The sequence below is a fragment of the Periplaneta americana genome, chromosome 2, assembly GCF_040183065.1.
Source record: "Periplaneta americana isolate PAMFEO1 chromosome 2, P.americana_PAMFEO1_priV1, whole genome shotgun sequence".
NCBI classification, from domain to species: domain Eukaryota; kingdom Metazoa; phylum Arthropoda; class Insecta; order Blattodea; family Blattidae; genus Periplaneta; species Periplaneta americana.
This window is the reverse complement of record NC_091118.1, coordinates 215,261,282-215,280,528: the sequence shown is the minus strand read 5'-3', so window position 1 is coordinate 215,280,528 and position 19,247 is coordinate 215,261,282. Positions and strand designations below refer to the sequence as shown.

Genomic DNA, 19,247 nt, shown 5'->3' with positions numbered 1-19,247 from the left:
TTTCTGTGTATAAATTATACGTTTCAAGGCCTAACAACAGCTGTAAATACAACAAAACAACACATTCGTGCAAAACAAATGTATTTCCATATTCTGGCGGAAGGAGGCCTATATATTTTCTGGTAATATATTGTAAATAGTAATTTAAGAAACGAACTACAAACACTAACTTCCCCAGCATACCTAATAAAGCAACTGGACTATTACGAAACGAGCAGAAGACATGATGGGAAAGCATGTGCCACCTTCGCCACACAACCAGACTGTGTTCAAATGCTTTTCGTGACGGCTGCAGCATCGTGACAAACTCTCTTACTATAATCTTTCCGCTGTAAGAAAAATCCTAATGTAAACAATAGCACGTGACTGAAGTGAGGCTTCATTGGCCGCTGTTTGGCGCCATAGATTCTCAGCACGTGTTCCCGCCTACTGTTGTACATTCTGTTTCATGTTAAACATTTCCCGTTACTCGTCAAGTAGGCCTAACCTCACTACTATGCATTCGTTTGCTTACCAAACATTTACTTTATAATTACTCTAATTAAAACTCACATAACTTATTATATACATTTAAAACTATTTATTTTTCTCCGCTTTTGAGAGGGTTTCCACTCTTATGTTTAATAGCCACACACACCGAGGATGCAGAAGCCATACTTCAGTACCACGTGCTTACGTGAACAACTACGAGCTCAAGTGACGCCAGCTTGTTACAAGAACAGACTACTTCGGTATTACTGTTTGTATTCATCCGCGTTCATAGTACATAACAAAATATAAAAGTAGCTTTTCTTTTACATAGCGTTTTACATATGAGTGAAGTTATATGTTTCATTGTATTTAACAACTAGAATTCAATTTTTTTATTTTCAAATAATACAAGATGATAGTTGCCAAACAAGAACTACTGGGTGTTCATTTCAAAGTGTGTCATGACGTCACTGTTGTGAGTCAGCGATTTGAAGCGAGTTTCAGTTTTTATGTCAGAGAAGTTGCCTATTAATCAAGGCGTTCAATCTGAACTTGAGAACGTGTACGGTATAACTTGAACGTCGTAGCAACAGATGGCGGTCTGTACGGTCTGTGTGCTACCATAACCTCTTTCGAACTGTGTTTTGCGCGGGAAAGTCGTACGCAGGCTATTTGTTATCATCGGTTGCGTACGGCAACATTCCACAATACAAATCAAATGCTCCGTGTCCATGTTGACCGTCCAAGTTAATGTAAACAAATACGTAAGTAATCGTCTTAACCCTCTCGCCATATCCCGACAGTAAGAAAAAAACTCACCTCAGTACGTGTTTCCAAACAGTTCACAATCCTGCCACTACGGCGTTACCGTACGTATCGGTAAGTTCTCTTCTGAACGAACGCCGTACTTGCTAGGCAACTTCTCTAGCACATACGTAATACGCCTCTGCGGAAGTGTAGGAAGATTGAATTCTCTAGGCTCATCGGCTAGCCATATGACGACATACAGCGAGCCATGACACACTTTGAACTGAACACCCAGTATATTTTCCTGCGTCGTTTGAGTGTTTCGACTGGGAGCCAATCACGGGCATGACAGCAACGTACTTGTGTTTACATTAGGATTTTTCTTACAGCGAAAACAGTATAGTTACATGATTATTAAATTTTATGGATGACATTTTTCTGCAGAACATCACATCTTTTATTTTGTATGATATTTTCCTTCACTTTCCCCAAATAAATACACATTTTCCTATTCTTGGTTAAAATATACTTTATTCACAGATCTATTTCTTTCCGTAATAATTGATATACTGCACACCGACTTCACGGGGACTGGTAGCCCCACTGGTCGAGTCATTTTGCAGCAAATCCGGTTTGGTTCCACAGTGGAGAAAATGAGCGCTCATCCACAAAATCAGTGAGATGCCCAACGCTGGTATAGAAAATACTGTAGTTCATTTGGGAAGAAATGGGGACGGAGTAGGCCACGTCATGCACCCTATGAAATCTAGCCTAAAGACTTTTTAATCTTTAACACTTACGTTGGGACTGCTTGCTATTTAAGGGCAAACTATACTGGAATAATAACTCCTATGTTTTTAAGCCAGACTCACAAAATTTTTATCACTGGTGTATCTGGTTAATAATAAGTACAACATTTCATCCCTCTATGATAAGTGGTTTGCATTTTATTAATCATCATCATCATCTGTGGTCATACAGCCCTTTTAGTTTAGCCTTGACCTCCTTAAGAATTGCCGCCCAATCTTCCCTCTCTAGGGCTCTCCGTCTCCATCTCTTAATTCCTGCTTTAGCTAGATCATCCTGAACATCATCCAACCATCGTAGTTTAGGTCTTCCTGCCACTTAGCTCGTATGAAAATTATGAAACTCGCTTGCGCTCGTTTCATAAACATACTCGCGTCTTAATTACTACCATTATAGGCTCGTTGCATAATGTACTATTAACTGATATTCTCTTGTATGATTGTTTATATACATTGGTACAAATATTAGTATTGGGTTTTTCTGTACAGTGAATCGGTAGATTACTAGGAATTTTGTTATGATCATTAATATTTTTATTTTTCATTCTTTTGTAATAAAAATTCTAGTAATTTATTCATTAATTTTACAGCAAAATCCTGCAGTAAGTTTTGATCTCATTTATATCAGGATCGACGTAAGTGAATATCAGTTAAGAATAATGTAAACTGTGGCGCAAGCGACGTTTTATACAAAGCCATTGAATATTTTAATAAAATACTTCACAAATACGGTAGTTACTGATTTCATCATTGTGAACCTTTAAAATATGGAACTTGGAAATTTCAGTAGCCTATACAGTAGCGCCCCCTCAAGTCATACAGCCACTTGCACACAGCATAGGAGTACGGAGCAGCTGGGAGTGCACTTACGTCAAATAAGGGCTGCAAGGTTTCCCTCGAAATGGGTTTGTCCCCGAAGTAGAACTTCTTGATCCGCTGGGCCACTTCCTGCGACTTGGGGCTCCCTTTCTTCAGCTTCAGGGAGTACGGGACCAGGTACTCGTAGTCATTGTTCAGGTAGCTCAGGAACGCCGGATCTCTCGACAGAGCTACAGCACAACAATAGACTCACTTGAAACGTAATCCCATGGATAAATATATAATAGGATGCGAAACTGCGATCAGCAACATCTGGCAGTGGTGGGCTGAAATAAGATGATCAGCGCCCAACGTCGTAGGTGGTGAACATTAGAACTACGTGTTGGGTACATTACCCAGAGTTCTCTATTTATCCGTTCGAGATTTGCTCGAGGACTCGACGAGGAGCCAAGATGGCAGCCAGAAACTTGCTAATAAGTGAACATAAAGTGATATTACGTGTGTGTATAAGCAGTGCATGTTAAACAGTGATGTTTATGGACGTTGTAAAAATAGTGTTGTTGAATGTATTGTACAGTAATAGCAATGTAATAAATTGAACTATATGAGTAGTTCTTGCAGATTTTTCAATTGCGCTGTACAATAAATACCCAAAGAATACAATCCCAACCTTTTACTTTATTTTTTTTGTCTCTGTCTGGTTATATTTTAATTGGGTAGTGTAAAATAGATCGTCTCTTTTATCTTCCTGTTGGCTCCGGTAAGAATTTTCAGTAGAAGCTGCTGTGAGGAATAAAAATGTAAATGTTTTATTTTAAATTGGGTTATTTTTTAATATCGATGAGGGTGGAAGGGAATATTTCTGCACAGTTTAACATTTTCGTCACCAGGTGCGCTGCTAAATGCATGGAGTAATTACTCTTTTCGCTACTTGGTGCGCTGCTAGATGTAATAACACCCCTCCCTCTAACAGGTGGCAGCAAGATAATTTTCTACAACAGCGCCTCTAGTATGTGTTACGGGAAACTCGGTAAGTTTCGTATCTTATTATATATTCATCCATGGTAATGCATTTACCTTTTTAAAGGTGAGGCTAGGAGTTCTACATTACCATATTAAATTATTCATCTATAAGTACTTTTATCTCAGAACGCATTATTATTGATATCTCTACGAAAATTTAACTGCTGATTCGTCATTATCTTAAGTATGCTCAGCTCTTGTTTATATTTTGTGAGAATAATGAGTTATCACTTTCTTCACAACCAACTGCTTTTTAAGAAAATAAAAGTTTTATCCAAATAAAAGTTTTATCCAAATCACGTGAAACTAGAGCTGAGCAATCAACGTAATACTGTAGATAAGCTGTACAAATTTCACACTTCTAGCTTTCTTACATTCTGCAAAAAAAAAGGTGCATATGTTGTGAACTTTTAACTTCCAACAAAATGAGCGACAAGGTAAACATTATAAAAACTTACATTGTTAAAAACACATGATATGATTTTTTTTTTATTTCACAACAAATTTAGCCATTATACTCTTCAAAAATATCGGCAAATTATGAAACGAACATTCAGGTACAAAACAATCCAAACCACAACAATCTTTACCTGATAGTTTCAGAGATATTTAGATTTCTATGGAAAAGTGCGGGTTGGGAAAAGAAAATAGTTTGACACACAAAACTTAGTACGTAATTAAAAGCAATTACAATTCGAAAATTTCAGACAATTACATACCAAATAACGCAGAAAATTCAAAATAAACACTTGGGCAAAAAAAAAAAAATACACATTGAATTTGTTCAAAATTTGAGCTCTGATAGCACCTTAACCGTCTGTACGATCATAATGGCCGAAGTGTGCTGAAGGTGCAGAAAGTCATTTCTACGTTTTCACTTAAATATATCGAAGAAATAGTTTTCGGCACCTATCTGTCCGCTTCCTCAAGTCGATACTGATCCACCTCAAATATAATAATTTTCACTAAAAGATTATTAGTTTCGTAATATAGTCGTCAGTAAATCTTGACGACTTAACCGTCAGCTCTATCTGTCTCATAAGCATGTTGTGTTTTTTATTCAGTTGAAATAAATTCTTGCTATCTATCCCGGCCGTCATTTGTGAATATCGTGGACAGTTTAAACTAATTTTAAATTTTTATACAGCGATAATAGTAATTTGCACGATAAACAGTTCGTAAGCTAATTTATGCGACAGTTCAGTTACTGGTAAAACATGAGTGATGACATAATTCAGGAAAACTGACAAATTGTACGTGAAGCGAGTGTGCAAGTTACTACGAGGCTTTTCCAGCAAGTTATATGAACAAGGAACCGACTAAAGAGCAACAGGAAGGGATGAAATACAGACAAGAACGAGAAGGTAGAGCTACCTTGACATCCACGGCATTTATCTGACAGAAGCAGTCTGTCCCAGGAGATGTTGAGGCTCCTACTTTGGGAAGCAATCGGCGTGGAGTGGCAGGGCAGGCTGTCTTTGTCCACAACCTGTTCAAGACGGAAGTGACATGGTCCTATTTTTTTTTCCGTTGCGGACAGGTTTCAGTGTTATTCAGGTGTGAAGTTAAAATGGAATTTTTATCATTTGTATAAATGAAAAACAAAATGGCATCCCACAAATTGTAGGAATTACAAAATATTCCGTTTAACACTAGAGACATTAAATCAGCTTCCTGCCGCTTATTTAATTGGTGAATGATCTTGATGAAAATCTCATTTCCTGTATAAATTGTATCGTAACTCACTCATTAAACACTATAAAGTTTATTAATTACACTGAATTTAATATCTAACCTTATACTATAATACTGTACTGTATATCACAACACATTATTTAATTATTAGGACCTTACTAATAGACGGTAATTATACACAGTATTTAAAGGGTGTAAATGATATGTTGTTATTGAAGTGTTGTATCAGTGAAGAATTATGTTGTGTCAGTGAAGTGTGTTGTATCAGTGAAGAAGTATGTTGTGTCAGTGAAGTGTGCTGTGTAAGTGAAACGTGTTCCTGTTAGTGAAGCTTTATAGTTTATAGTGGCAGTGCAAAGAATTTGAACAGTGAAATGTTTTTGAAGTGTTAGTGAAATCAGGATAGAATCAGTGAAATGTGTCGTAGTTCCAGTGCAGTGAGTGAGTTGACAGCGAAATGAGTGTAATGTTGAAAGGTACTTGTGCAGATATGAACATATCATACTCGTGGGTTTTAGTTCGATCTTAGTTTTAAGATACAAATTAGAATATTTCAAATGTTATTTTAAGTGATCGTTTCATTTAATTTAGTACATTCCCTGTTGTTGTTGTTGTTATTATTATTATTATTATTATTATTAGTAGTATTAATTATTAGTATTATTATTAATTGTATTTTTAATTAATAAGTTTATTATTGCCATTATTGAGTGTAATTAGTTACCACTGCCACCGGGTATATACCCATTGCAGTGTGAATAAATACATACATACAAATATTAAAGTAGTGTTCAATAAATTGGACTAGAAGTCATTCATTAGAAGCCTTGAATTCTGGATTATCTAATTTCTTTTCCAGTTCAAGGGTTTGCATTGCAGAATAGATCCAGAAATTGGCATGATCTTTGAAAGGGCAAGAAGAATCCACTCTCAAAACTTGTTTTTATCTTAGTGACCTACATATTTCGTACGTTCCTTGAAAGCACATACTGTTTCAAAATATAGTTTACATTATACAGTAGTGTGTCGAAAATATTATTTCCGTTTTGAACAGCAGCAGACAGTTTCCGTTTCCGCGTTGGACAGTTTCAGTTTTATTCAGAAAAAAATTACACATAATACATACGAATTTCGCCGGAACCAATAAATTGTTCCGAAATAGACAGGATTCCGGATTATTCAGGTTCCGATTTGAACAGGTTTCACTGTACTTATTCTGTCAAAGTCCAAGAACCACAGAGCGGATCAAAGGGGAAAAATCCATGATCTCTCCTGAAATCGAGCAGTGGTATCGCGCGCGTCAAAGCCAAATGGAATCAGAAAAGTCTCTCTGCATGGCTGCGCGCCTCTCAATCCAGAGCGAACCTCACGATTGCGAAGAGACAAACTGCGTTCATTACGAACATATCTATCTTCGTGCACTCACCCCTCATGACGAGCATACCCTCGTGGGACGTGATGCCGGACACGAAGGGCACCTTGTGGAACAGGCCTGCTCGCATCAGGTCCAGCGGCTGGCCGGGGACGAACACCTCCGCGCCCTGCTCCGCCCCCTTCTCCAAGGTGGGGGCGAAGAACATCAGGTTGCTGGCCTTCTCCTGCAAGCAAAGCCACGCTTCGTCACACAGGCCTGGGCAACAATTCGTACCAACACCCTGTATGTTTTTTTTTTTTTTAATGAGAAGTTTATTGGGTTTTTGGACTCTGACATAAGAGTAGAAACGTCCTACCTTCCAGAGTTCTAGTTTATAAGTACAGTGAAGAAACCTGTATTAAACGACCACTGAAGTCCACTGCTGTGGAGTAGCGGTTAGCATGTCTCACCGTGCAATGAGTGGGCCCGGGTTCAAATCCACGTTGGGACAAATTACCTGGTTGAGGTTTTTCCATCAATACATTACGAGCAAATGCTGGGTAACTTTCGGCGCTGGACCCTGATTCCGCTAACATTATCACCTTCATCTCATTCACACGCTAGATATCCACAGCATGTGACAAAGCATCGTAAAATAGCCCAGTAAAAAAATAGCCTACCACTGATAGTACACGTAAAATTGATCTTTGGAGAGATGGTCGCTTAATAGGGCGAGGATTTTTATACACTATGAGTTACACTACTGTTTCATTTATTTATTGTGTTTATTTACTGTATTTAATTTTAATTTTAATTCATTTATTTAATTTTTCATTTTTTATTTATTTAATTTTTAATTTTAATTTATAATTTTTAATTTTAATTTTTAATTTTCATTTATTTAATTTTTAATATTTAATTTTTATTTATTTAATTTTTAATTTTTGTTCATTTGATTTTGAATTTTTATTTATTTAATTTTTTCATTTAATTTTTATTTATTAATTTTCAATTTTTGTTTACTTAATTTTAAATTTAAATTTTTAACATTTAATTTTTTATATTTTAATTTTTATTTTTGTTTTTAATTTTTTATTTTTAGTTTATTTTTTTTATTTTTATTTTTACTCTTTAATTTTTAATTTTTATTTATTTAATTTTAAATTTTAAAATTTAAATTTTTTAACTTTTATTTTTATTTTTAATTTTAATTGTAATTTTTTTATTTTTATTTTTATTTTTTTATTTTAATTTTTTATTTCAATTTCAATTTCAATTTTATTTATTTATTTATTAGTATGACCCCGCATTTTTTATTTGCCTTGTGACACAGAATAGCTCACAATAAAATTTAAAATGAAAAATTATATAAACAAGTTTTAAACAAAAGAAATTAAGTCATAACAAAAAAGAGACCTAGCATAATTTATATTGGGTGCACGCCTAGAGTGACCAACTCTCCTTATTTTCCGGGAACTCCCATATTTCAGCTTCCTTCTCCCATATTAATCTTGCAATGCTCCCGTATTTTTCATCAATGAATGTTCCTTATCTTCAATGTAAAATGTTGAGTATACCAGGATCAAAATGTCCACAGCTAAAGTGTTCCTGATGTTGAACAATAAACGGGCAGATCGGAGAAATCAAAGCAGCTTGGAACTAATGAAGTCAAAGCAATCAATAAAACTGTGGCTTATTTCAAAGAGTTTCTTTGGTTTGAATTGTAAGATAAAAAAAATATAAATATTGTGCAGCATCCCGATGACAAATATAAATCAGTTAAAACTAAGAAACATGGCTTCACGTTCCAAAAAGCTGTACTAAAACTTGTCGTGACAAAGTCTCTCGTATTTTTGTACATCATAAAGATGCTAGCGAAATATCAGTAAGAGAAAAATGTTATGATGGTGCTGACGATGGCATCTTGAAGTTATCCCCTCAGCTTGCATTTTTCACTCCAAAGAAGAGACCGACCGGTAACTGTGAGTGTTTCAATGTTGTACTTGACATAGAAACGGACTGCTGGACTCGTAGATTTCCTTTTTCTCTTCGTTCGCTTCTGATGGTTCAGTGGCTGACTGCCTCTTGGACTGTAACTGCATGAGCATACCATGCCATGATGATCACGATGGCAGTGAGTCTAAATATCACGTGAATTAACAAATAAACAGCACTGTTGCAATGGGGAAGAGAGAAGAGCAACGAAAACTCAAAGTGTGTACATTAAACAAAATTAAATGTAAAAACGAATTTTAGTCAAATATTTCAATTAAATCAGGATGCTCCACAACATATAATTTTTTTCATCTTACAATTCAAACTAAAGAAACTCTTTGAAATAAGCCAACATTGTAAATCTTTATTTCAATCCTGTAAAATTCTCACTCTTCCATCGCTATATGTATTGCAGTGTTTGTTATATACCAAAGTGAATATAGATAATTTCCCTTTGAACTTGCATTTTCACGAACACCATACGAGAAGTTGTAACGATATAAGACTTGATTTATGTAGATACAAGACTACACGAAACAGTTTTTATTATATGTCTCTGAAGTTTTATAATAGCTTATCAAATTCAACTAAAATTTTAAATTATGATTCATTCAAATCGTTAATTAAAAGAAAATTATATGAACACAGTTTGTATAGCATTAACGAATATTTTAACTTGGCAAATAATTTTGTATGATTTTATTTATATTGACGTAGCTATACATAATGTACTTATGTCCAAGCAATAAAGTATCTATCTATCTATCTATCTATCTATCTATCTATCTATCTATCTATCTATCTATCTATCTATCTATCTATCTATCTATCTATCTATCTATCTATCTATCTATCTATCTATCTATCTATCTATCTATCTATCTATCTATCTATCTATCTATCTATCTATCTATCTATCTATCTATCTATCTATCTCTCTGTCTGTCTGTCTGTCTGTCTGTCTGTCTATCCGTCCGTCCGTCCATCCATCCATCCATCCATCCATCCATCCATCCATCTATCTATTTATCTATGTAACGGTCTTACGAATTTTACTGCAATAACAAATTGCGTTGAATATTTCAATGTTAAAAGTTATAGACCTACAAATTTTAGTATTGTAATGTGTTGTGCAATAACAAACAACCTTGGAAAATATTAGTACAATAACAAAAATGGTGTTTTGTTTAATACAATGAATGCAGCGCGCACCTCTGGGGTCTGCGCCTTCTCGACGTTCTCGATGAGTTCGCGGGCGGGCACGCTCCTCAGGAAGCGGACCAGCTCGGTGCTGTCGGTGGTGTGGCAGCCCAGCACGGCTCCCAGACGGAACGCCCTGTCGCGGGGCGCCTCCACCAGCGCCCAGGGGTTCAGCGCCACTCCGCTCATGGCGATGGCGCGGTGGAACAGGCCTGCACAACAACACCGCCAAATACTGAAAGATTTGTTTTTCAGCTTTGTGTTCAGATCATTTCTATATCTACTATACCAAATTTTAAACGTTACAACGCCCAATTATTTAGCTCCTCGTTTCAGTCTGCTATCGTCCCAAGTCATTATAACCCCTCCACGCGGTCACAACGAAGCAATATTATCTACACCGCACCATCAGACATCTTTGCCGTTCACACCAGTCACCCACCGCTCACACCTGGCATTCCTTTTCGCAAGGAATTAGGGGAATCGCAATCTTCAGTCTTTCAGGTTTTTGATTTTCAACTTAGTGTATTATGCAATCAGAGCTAGCTTCTTCCTAATGGCGGGGTTATGGGGGGCATGGGGGCACTGCCCCCTGAAACTTGTCTGAACTTTTTTTTTTTATGATTAATATTAGAAAATATTGAACTCAAAAAATCTTTCTTGCTTTTGTTTATGATTAAGTTTCTGTGTTTAAATTGACGAATTAATGTCTTCAGATCATAAGGACTATAATATTTATTTTAAATTTTCGCATGTATAATAATTCTATACCTCATTTGAGGAATGGAAGCACTGTAATGTTTCCTTTGTAACAGCCTGTACTCATGTGTTAGAAGTCTGCAGGTGTTCAGGCCGCCACTTGGAGAAATATGAATAACATGCTGCACAACAATGCAGAAAAAAGAAAAGTGATCCCGATATAATGTGTAAACTTAAAGACGAGATTATATAAAATAATTACAGTTTACATTTCATATGATATCTTCAGGAAAATTTAATATAAAAAAGTTTCTGTTAGCACTGTTATTATCGCCGCGCTCTCATGGTTAACATTCGGCAGGTCTCTGAAATTTAATTGCATTATTGTTTTCAATTTCTTATGTCGCCGCTCCAATCACTCGCCTCAATTTCAATATTGCAACCAATAAGCTGCTTCCATTATTAAATGACACCACGTGGACTAAAACCGAGGTTGCAATGTCTTGTGCTGAGGACGAACAATAAGGTATGTGATTAAAAATTATTATTAAAGAATTATTATTAAGAGTTAAGAATGTCAACGTACTCCTATATGAAATAATAATAATAATAATAATAATAATAATAATACTTATGAATAATTTCAAGTTAGAAATATGGTCGAGCATAAAAAGTCGTATGAAACTTGCCTATAATGGTAATTAAGATGCTCGTATGAAAATTATGAAACTCGCTTGCGCTCGTTTCATAAACAAACATACTCGCGTCTTAATTCCTACCATTATAGGCTCGTTGCATAATGTACTATTAAAATCTCTATGAATTTTAACATGTAGTCTATACCGGGTGTTGACTTGCAACACGCAGCATAGGGATTTCAATGCTAAATTTATATTTTGTTATATTAGCTCCCCCAACTATTATAGAAGAAAATCTCACTAAAGTTTTTTGTAAAAAAAAAAATGTAAAGGTAACCCCGTAACATGTCATGAAGGCACTTGGGAGGCAAGGAGGTAGAGCCCCATGCTTTCCATGACCTCGGCACTAGAATGAGGTGGTGTGGTCGGCACCACGCTCTGACCGCCTTTTACCCCAGGGAAAGACCCGGTACTGTAGAGAAAAAAATTCTGCATCGATTTATTTTGTTAAACTAATATTTTGATTATGAGTGTGTTTGGAATTAATTAAAATTAAGAAGTGATTATAACCATCTTTAATGAAAACTTAATTACAGTAGGTCATGGATAACTGATATTTGTGTTTAAAACAAAACAGTTTAGGATCCAACCTGTTATGATAAAATTTAAAGGGGAAACGAATGTGACATTAATGTGATGGTGCCGATCTTGGTGAGTATTCCTCACTGAACATCTCACAAACCCTACGTGCAGTGTTGCCAATTCAGAATTCCATTTACCGCTGCAGAAGCTTAAAAAACCGCTAAACTAAAGTTAAAAAAACTCCAGACTTTTCTTAACACATTACTTCCAAATTTGAAGTACAAACTATAAAGTTTTAGGAACTGAAAAATTTTATATAAATATAGTTTCAATTATGGAAAGTATGTGTCACTTTGTAGCTCTATGTTCTAAGCAAAATCGTCTTCATATTCGTACAGAGTTTTACGCGACGTATTTCTTCAAAATTGAATGAAGTAGATCAAGAATATTATATTGGAACTTCGGAAATAATCACATTCACAATCACACCAGTCGGTTCGAAATCTGATTTCACACTGAGCAGGAGACGTCCTGTCAACAGTGAGTCTGGTTTTAAGTATATGTTACATGAACTCTAATGGGGAATGATACATTAAGTAATATATCATATATCATACTTACTTACTTACTGGCTTTTAAGGAACCCGGAGGTTCCATTCCGAGGCTTATTTGAAGGTTTCGTAACAAGCTGTTTTTTACGGTGATGGGTTGTTAGCCCTTCGCCTAACCCCCAAGCTGGAGGACCACTATCATATATCATAAATAAAAATAATAATTTTGTTCATTAACTATTCTTTATGATTAAATACATCAATTCATGTACAGATACAAGGCATACATTAGATAAGAGTTCAACGAATGCTGCATACCTTATTTATATACAACAACAATGGATGAGGCAGGAAATGGACGTGGTTGCACCAAATCGAGTTAACATAAAACGTTGATATCTTATACTCGCACAATGAAAAGGTATGATAATACCATACTAAACCTGCTTTATGATAACTAACACTGTTCAAATCTGACTTTCAGGTGGTAGCTCCCTGTAAAGCAGGTTTGAATAATTTCAAGGAAAAATTGTTCCGGAGCCGGGTATCGATCCCGGGACCCTTCGCTTAGCGCGCGAACGCTCTACCGACCGAGCTACCCCAGGAACTATACACGATACCGTCACAATTTTTCCTTTTATATCCACACAACTCACATGAGCTGACAAGATGCCAGAACTCAACTGTGAGTGCACTTTTAAAGTCACACAGTAAATGTCGATCGATACCCGGCTCCGGAACAATTTTTCCTTGAAATTATTCAACTAACATTGTTGTCCGCAAGTATATAAAAAAACAATTATAACATCTTTACAGAAAAAAAAACTTAAAAATATCATTTCCCTCTGCCGGAATCATCAAAAAACGCTAAATAAATAGCTAGTCGCTGTCGGTAAAATTCCGTAGCTGACCATAGTCCTCGAAACACCAGATTTAGCTACAAAACCGCTGACTTGGCAACACTGCCTATATGCACTCTTCCCAGTATAATACCATTTAATAATTCGAACTTTTTCTTTCATGGAATACATTGTTACGATTACACAGATCCTTATAATGTGCAATCCACAGGGCGGAAGCGTGTCTACTAGTCTGGGTGCATTTCACATAATTTCGTTTATGTATTTCTGGTAATTCCATAGTAATATGCGTTACAACAGCGGTATGTTGAAGTTTTCATGTTCGAAGAAAAAATTGAAAAAGCGAAACGTAGTTGAGCTTTTTTAATTTCCGAGAATTGAAAGAAAACATACCGCTCGTGTATCGTACATTATTTTTTGCGAAGATCGTTTATTACATACCTGAAAGAGGAATTTCGAATTAGTTGCAATGAAATCTTCATCTTGGTTTCTGTTCAATGACGGCAAATTTGCAAAACAAAAATATCTATCTTCAACATTGTTGCTTTAAAATGTTTTCTGTGTTTACTATACTCCAGCAGGCCGTGATATACGTCTGTCTTCCCCCCCCCCCAGTCTATGATGAGTCTGGAATCTTGTTGATTTTTTCACGTCTTCGTTAATGTTACTTGCATCACGAATTCAGTAACTTTAGTGGAGTTGTAGAGTTTACTTAATTTTTGCAAATATTTAAAAACAATAATTAGCAGTGCAATTTAGGTGAAATTGCAGTGGTAAGTTTCCAATTTATAATTATTACTATATTGAACGTCTCTAAAAATAATATGTTAGAAGCCTAAAGCAGTGAAATGAATATGACGCTTAAGCGGTAAGAAGAGGGAAATTGTTATGTGTGTTAGGTTGGGAATACTGAATGTGGAATTTTAGACTTTCCGCGGATTGGTTTTGTGAGGAAACCAAGCACATACGCACGATCTCGCTCAAAAGCCTTAGCAGCAGCACTGGGGCGGCTCACCTCGCGACATGGCGGACAGCAGGTGGAAGTGCACGCTGCCGCCGCCGGCGCTGACGCCAAAGATGGTCACGTTGTGGGGGTCGCCGCCGAACTGCGCGATGTTCCGCTGCACCCAGCGCAGCGCCACCGCCTGGTCCTTGAGGCCGCAGTTGCTGCACGTCTGCCCGTCCTCCGTGCTCAGGAAGCCTGCACAGTGAGGCAGAGAAGATCCGTCTAATTCTATAGATAGACAGCTACTTTATTGCTTTCACGTAAGTACCTTATGCATAGCAACGTCAATATAAATAAAATCATACAAAATTATTTGCCAAGTTAAAATATTCGTTAATGCTATACAAACTGTGTTCATACAATTTTCTTTTAATTAACGATTTGAATGAATCATAATTTAAATTTTTAGTTGAGTTAGATAAGCTATTATAAAACTTCAGAGACATATACACTGGTCAAAAAAAGTTAAGCATATTTCCAGTTTACCCTATAATACCTGATATTTATGTTTCTTTTGGTTTTATGTGGCACGTATTATGTTTACTAATTCAAATTCTTTCATTTGTTTTATTCTGCATCACTAGGTAACGTCCAAATCACGGCTAGTAAACAAAGTCTGTAATTCGAGCAAAGTTCAGTCAGTGTCGTTTTGCTTCATAGTGCAGTACAATGGCTCGGAACACCCTTACAATGGCAGACCGCATCAAAATCATCACTTTGATGGAACAAAACATGAGACAAGTTGATGTTGCTAATATCCTTCATGTGAATCAGAGTATTGTCTCCAGACTGTGGAGAAAGTTCCAGGAAACCTAGTCAATAGCAGATCGACCTCGCGAGCGCCGTCCACGCAAAACAACACCAGGTCAGGACCGGTATGTAAGGTTATCTGCACGTAAGAACCCTATAGCCTCAGCTACAACTCTGCGCCATGACCTGCGCGAAGCCACTGGTGTTGTTGTAAGTAGCCAAACTGTGCGCAATAGACCTCATGACATAGGGTTGTATGCTCGAAGACCACTCAAGACTCCAGCACTCCGTCCACATCACAGGGGTGCTCGTGCATGATGGGCTAGAGCACATGAGAATTGGACTCGAGACCAATGGACCAGAAATTTATTCTCAGACGAAGTGAGAATGGGCCTACACCCTGACAATAACTCTATTCGCGTATGGAGACGAACAGGGGAACGAAATCATCCCTCAATGACCGTGGAACGTCACCAACAGTTTGGTGGTTCAATCTTGTTTTGGGCAGGTGTCATGTTTGGCCGCCGCACACCACTGGTTTCAATAGAGGAAAACATGACTGCTGCCGTGTATGAGAACAACATCCTCCAACCCATAGTAAGTGGTTTTGCAGAGACTTTAGGAGAAGGGTTCACTATGCAGGACGATAATGCTCGGCCTCATCGTGCTCATAGTGTGCAGCGGTATCTGGTAGAGCATGGGATCCGAAGAATGGATTGGCCAGCATGCTCACTGGATATGAACTGCATAGAGCATGCATGGAGCTTTCTCAGGAGAGCCATTTCCAATCGTCCACATCACCCATTAACGATTCAAGAACTCAGGAATGCTGCCTTGGAAGAATGGGTCAATTTGCCTCAGGAGAGCTTAGATGCGTTGGTACTGAGTATGCCCCGTCACATACAAGAGTGCCTCAGGGTTCGTGGAGGACCAACACGTTATTAAACAGGGCACTGAAAGCACCATTTCCTTTTCTTTGATGATGTACGAATTTCAACTTCCCTCATCTTTTCCGTTGTTTCCAAACAATGCAACTTTTTCATTTCATATTGAGTCCATTGTTAACAAATAGTGTATTTCTACTTTTAAGTTTATTCTGTGGAACCAAGAAACCCAATTATAATTTATCTATTTTATTTTAATTAATAAAAACCGTTATATGCCTAATTATGCTTAACTTTTTTTGACCAGTGTAATAAAAACTGTTTCGTGTTGTCTTGTATCTGCATAAATCAAGTCTTATATCGTTACAACTTCTCGTATGGTGTTCGTGAAAATGCAATTCAAAGGGAAATTATCTATATTCATATAACAAACATTGCAATACATATAGCGATGGAAGAGTGAGAATTTTACAGGATTGAAATAAAGGTTTACAATGTTATTTTGGTCCAACACCACAAATAATTCTCACTGCTTTCTTCTGTATTTAAAAATATTAAAAGATGAACTATGGTTCCCCCATAATAAAGCACCATACTGAAGATGGCTAGGAATATATGAAAAATATACTGTTAATAGCACTTTTGTGTCCACAGTTTTGGACAAACATCTTAACATAAATATTCCTTTAGATATCTTACCCGAAATCATATTGATATGGCTATCCCAGCCCAGACCGCCTTCAATATAAATACCCAAAAATGTGATGTTGTTATGAAAAGCATTACTTTTTCTATCTGCGCTAAATTTATTAATTGTTGTGAAATAAAATTAACAGCTTCTAAAATTTGATTGAAGCAGCGCGAATGACGAACAGTCAAGTGCTGCCATTAGTAAAAAATAAAGGAGGAACATTCTAAATGTAATTACCTGCGGACTCCCGCTTTATAAGTTAATGTAAATCACGCAACCCAAAGCGTGTCTGATAACCGAGAATTCTCAGTTTCTTAAATGATACGAAAGCAATGCTGCTGCTGCTACTGCTACAAAAATGTTAGATGGGAGCAAAACAACTGAATGAAATGCCAGATTCTGGAAATAATAATAATGTTAGTAGTAGTAGTATTTATTTATTTAACCTGGTAGAGATAAGGCCGTCAGGCCTTCTCTGCCCCTCTACCAGGAGATTCCAACTACAATATCAACAATAAAATTACAATTAGTATTAAATTTACAATTACAATTACAAACAATATTACAATTAGTATTAAATTTACAATTACAATAAAAGCAAAGTACGAAAAGATTACCTGAATAATTAAAGCTAGATAATTTATCATAGAGAAACAAAGAATATTTTATATTTACTGAATTACAAATTAAATCTAGAATAACAAAATTGTATAGTGATGAAATTACTGAATATTGAAATATTTTGTGATAGATTAAAGAAACTATTTACAAGTAATCAATTACTGACCAAGTGCCTAGTAAGTTTTCGTTTGAATTCAATTTTATTTCGACAGTCCCTGATGCTAGCAGGAAGCGAATTCCAGAGTCTTGGCAGGGCTATTGTGAAAGAAGATGAGTATGAGGAGGTGCGATGGGATGGTATTGTTAGTATTGTTTCATGACGAGAGCGTGTTAGTTGGGAGACCGGAGGGAAAAAGACCTTTAGGGATGCCGAGACGTAGATGGGAGGATAATATTAAAATGGATTTGAGGGAGGTGGGATATGATGATAGAGACTGGATTAATCTTGCACAGGATAGGGACCGATGGCGGGCTTATGTGAGGGCGGCAATGAACTTTCGGGTTCCTTAAAAGCCATTTGTAAGTAAGTAAGTAAGTAATAATAATAATAATAATAATAATAATAATAATAATAATAATAATAATAATAATATTATAATAATAATAATAATAATAATAATAATAATAATAATAATAATAATAATAATAATAATGGCAACAACTGTAGATTTGAACTGTGCGTAAGGCTCATTCACAATGAAAATTGAACATAACATAAGCGTTCACTTAAGAATATAAACGTTACGGTAAAATCAAGAAGTCATACCATCATTCACGATAGGGACACAAACATAACAGCAAACATACTTGGTAACCATGGAAACATAACAACGACGCCATTTCCTCATATTCTGTCCTATACTTCAGCGCTCCACGATTGTGTTCTGTTTGCAAATCACGTAAGCATAAGCATGAAAGTTTGGAGTTTGCAAACTTTCATGTTAACGTCTTACGGTAATGTTTATGTCAATGCTTACGTGAATCATTGTGAATGATCCCATTTGGTAGCCTGGGCGCAAACTTCTGTGTTTATGTTATGGTTATGTTTAATTTTCATTGTGAATGGGCCTAACTGTTCTTAAAAATTGAGAAACTAGTGAGCGCGTTAACAGCAATGGTCATTTGCCAAATTCTGTGAGTCAGTATCTGTATATAGTTTAATTTTCAAAGTGTGGTCATTCTGACTGAGTGCTTCACTGGCATATTCAGCCGTGTAGAGAAATGTCAAGACGAAAGCTGGCAGGAGGTAACGCCACAACAATGAATAAGACGTTCTAAGATCATAATCACTCTTATAAGATCATTTTTCACATTACTTATACATAATTCTGCTGTAATTCTTTATATTACATTAGTTTGTAATTGTATCAAGCAACTTTTACAATGCAAATTTTCGTGAATATTACACAAAATTGTATTTTTATTCCTGCATATTTATTACAGTGAAACTTCCCTTAGCAGACACTTCCCAATAGCGGACATTTAAAATTCCCCTGCAAAATAACATTGGCCGTTATGATAAAATTCTTCCAAATAGCGGACATTCTCAATAATGGACGCGGACACTGAAATGTATCTCCCAACAACAATTAAAACTTCCAAATAACGGATAGCGTGAAAGAAAAATAGAAAAAGACGGTTGTAAATTAAACGGAATTCTAACGGAATTCTTTGCAACAATCATTATCGTGCATTTGAACGTTCTTATATTTATTGAAGGTAAGCAGCACAGTTGTTAGTTGTGATACTGTACGTGAGCAGTCCGTACTTTCTTAGTTTGTCAAGTTGAGTGTTCGGAAGTACAGTCACATTAAAAATGTCACCAAAACGTAAACGTTTGTCACTAAAAGAGAAA

General features: G+C 36.2%; 1 protein-coding gene across 3 annotated transcripts in view; it reads right to left on the bottom strand.

Annotated features, from left to right (window-relative positions):
* The window catches only part of LOC138695119 (carboxylic ester hydrolase-like), an 86,992-nt gene that overhangs the window by 13,203 nt on the left and 54,542 nt on the right, over positions 1–19,247 (bottom strand). For all 3 annotated transcript variants that reach the window (XM_069819534.1, XM_069819536.1, XM_069819535.1), the window contains exons 4-7: positions 14,456–14,641; positions 10,123–10,322; positions 6,988–7,159; positions 2,895–3,073 (exon numbers count right to left, since the gene is read on the bottom strand). In XM_069819534.1, the coding sequence (XP_069675635.1) occupies positions 2,895–3,073; positions 6,988–7,159; positions 10,123–10,322; positions 14,456–14,641 (737 nt within the window). The remainder of the gene's footprint in view (positions 1–2,894; positions 3,074–6,987; positions 7,160–10,122; positions 10,323–14,455; positions 14,642–19,247) is intronic.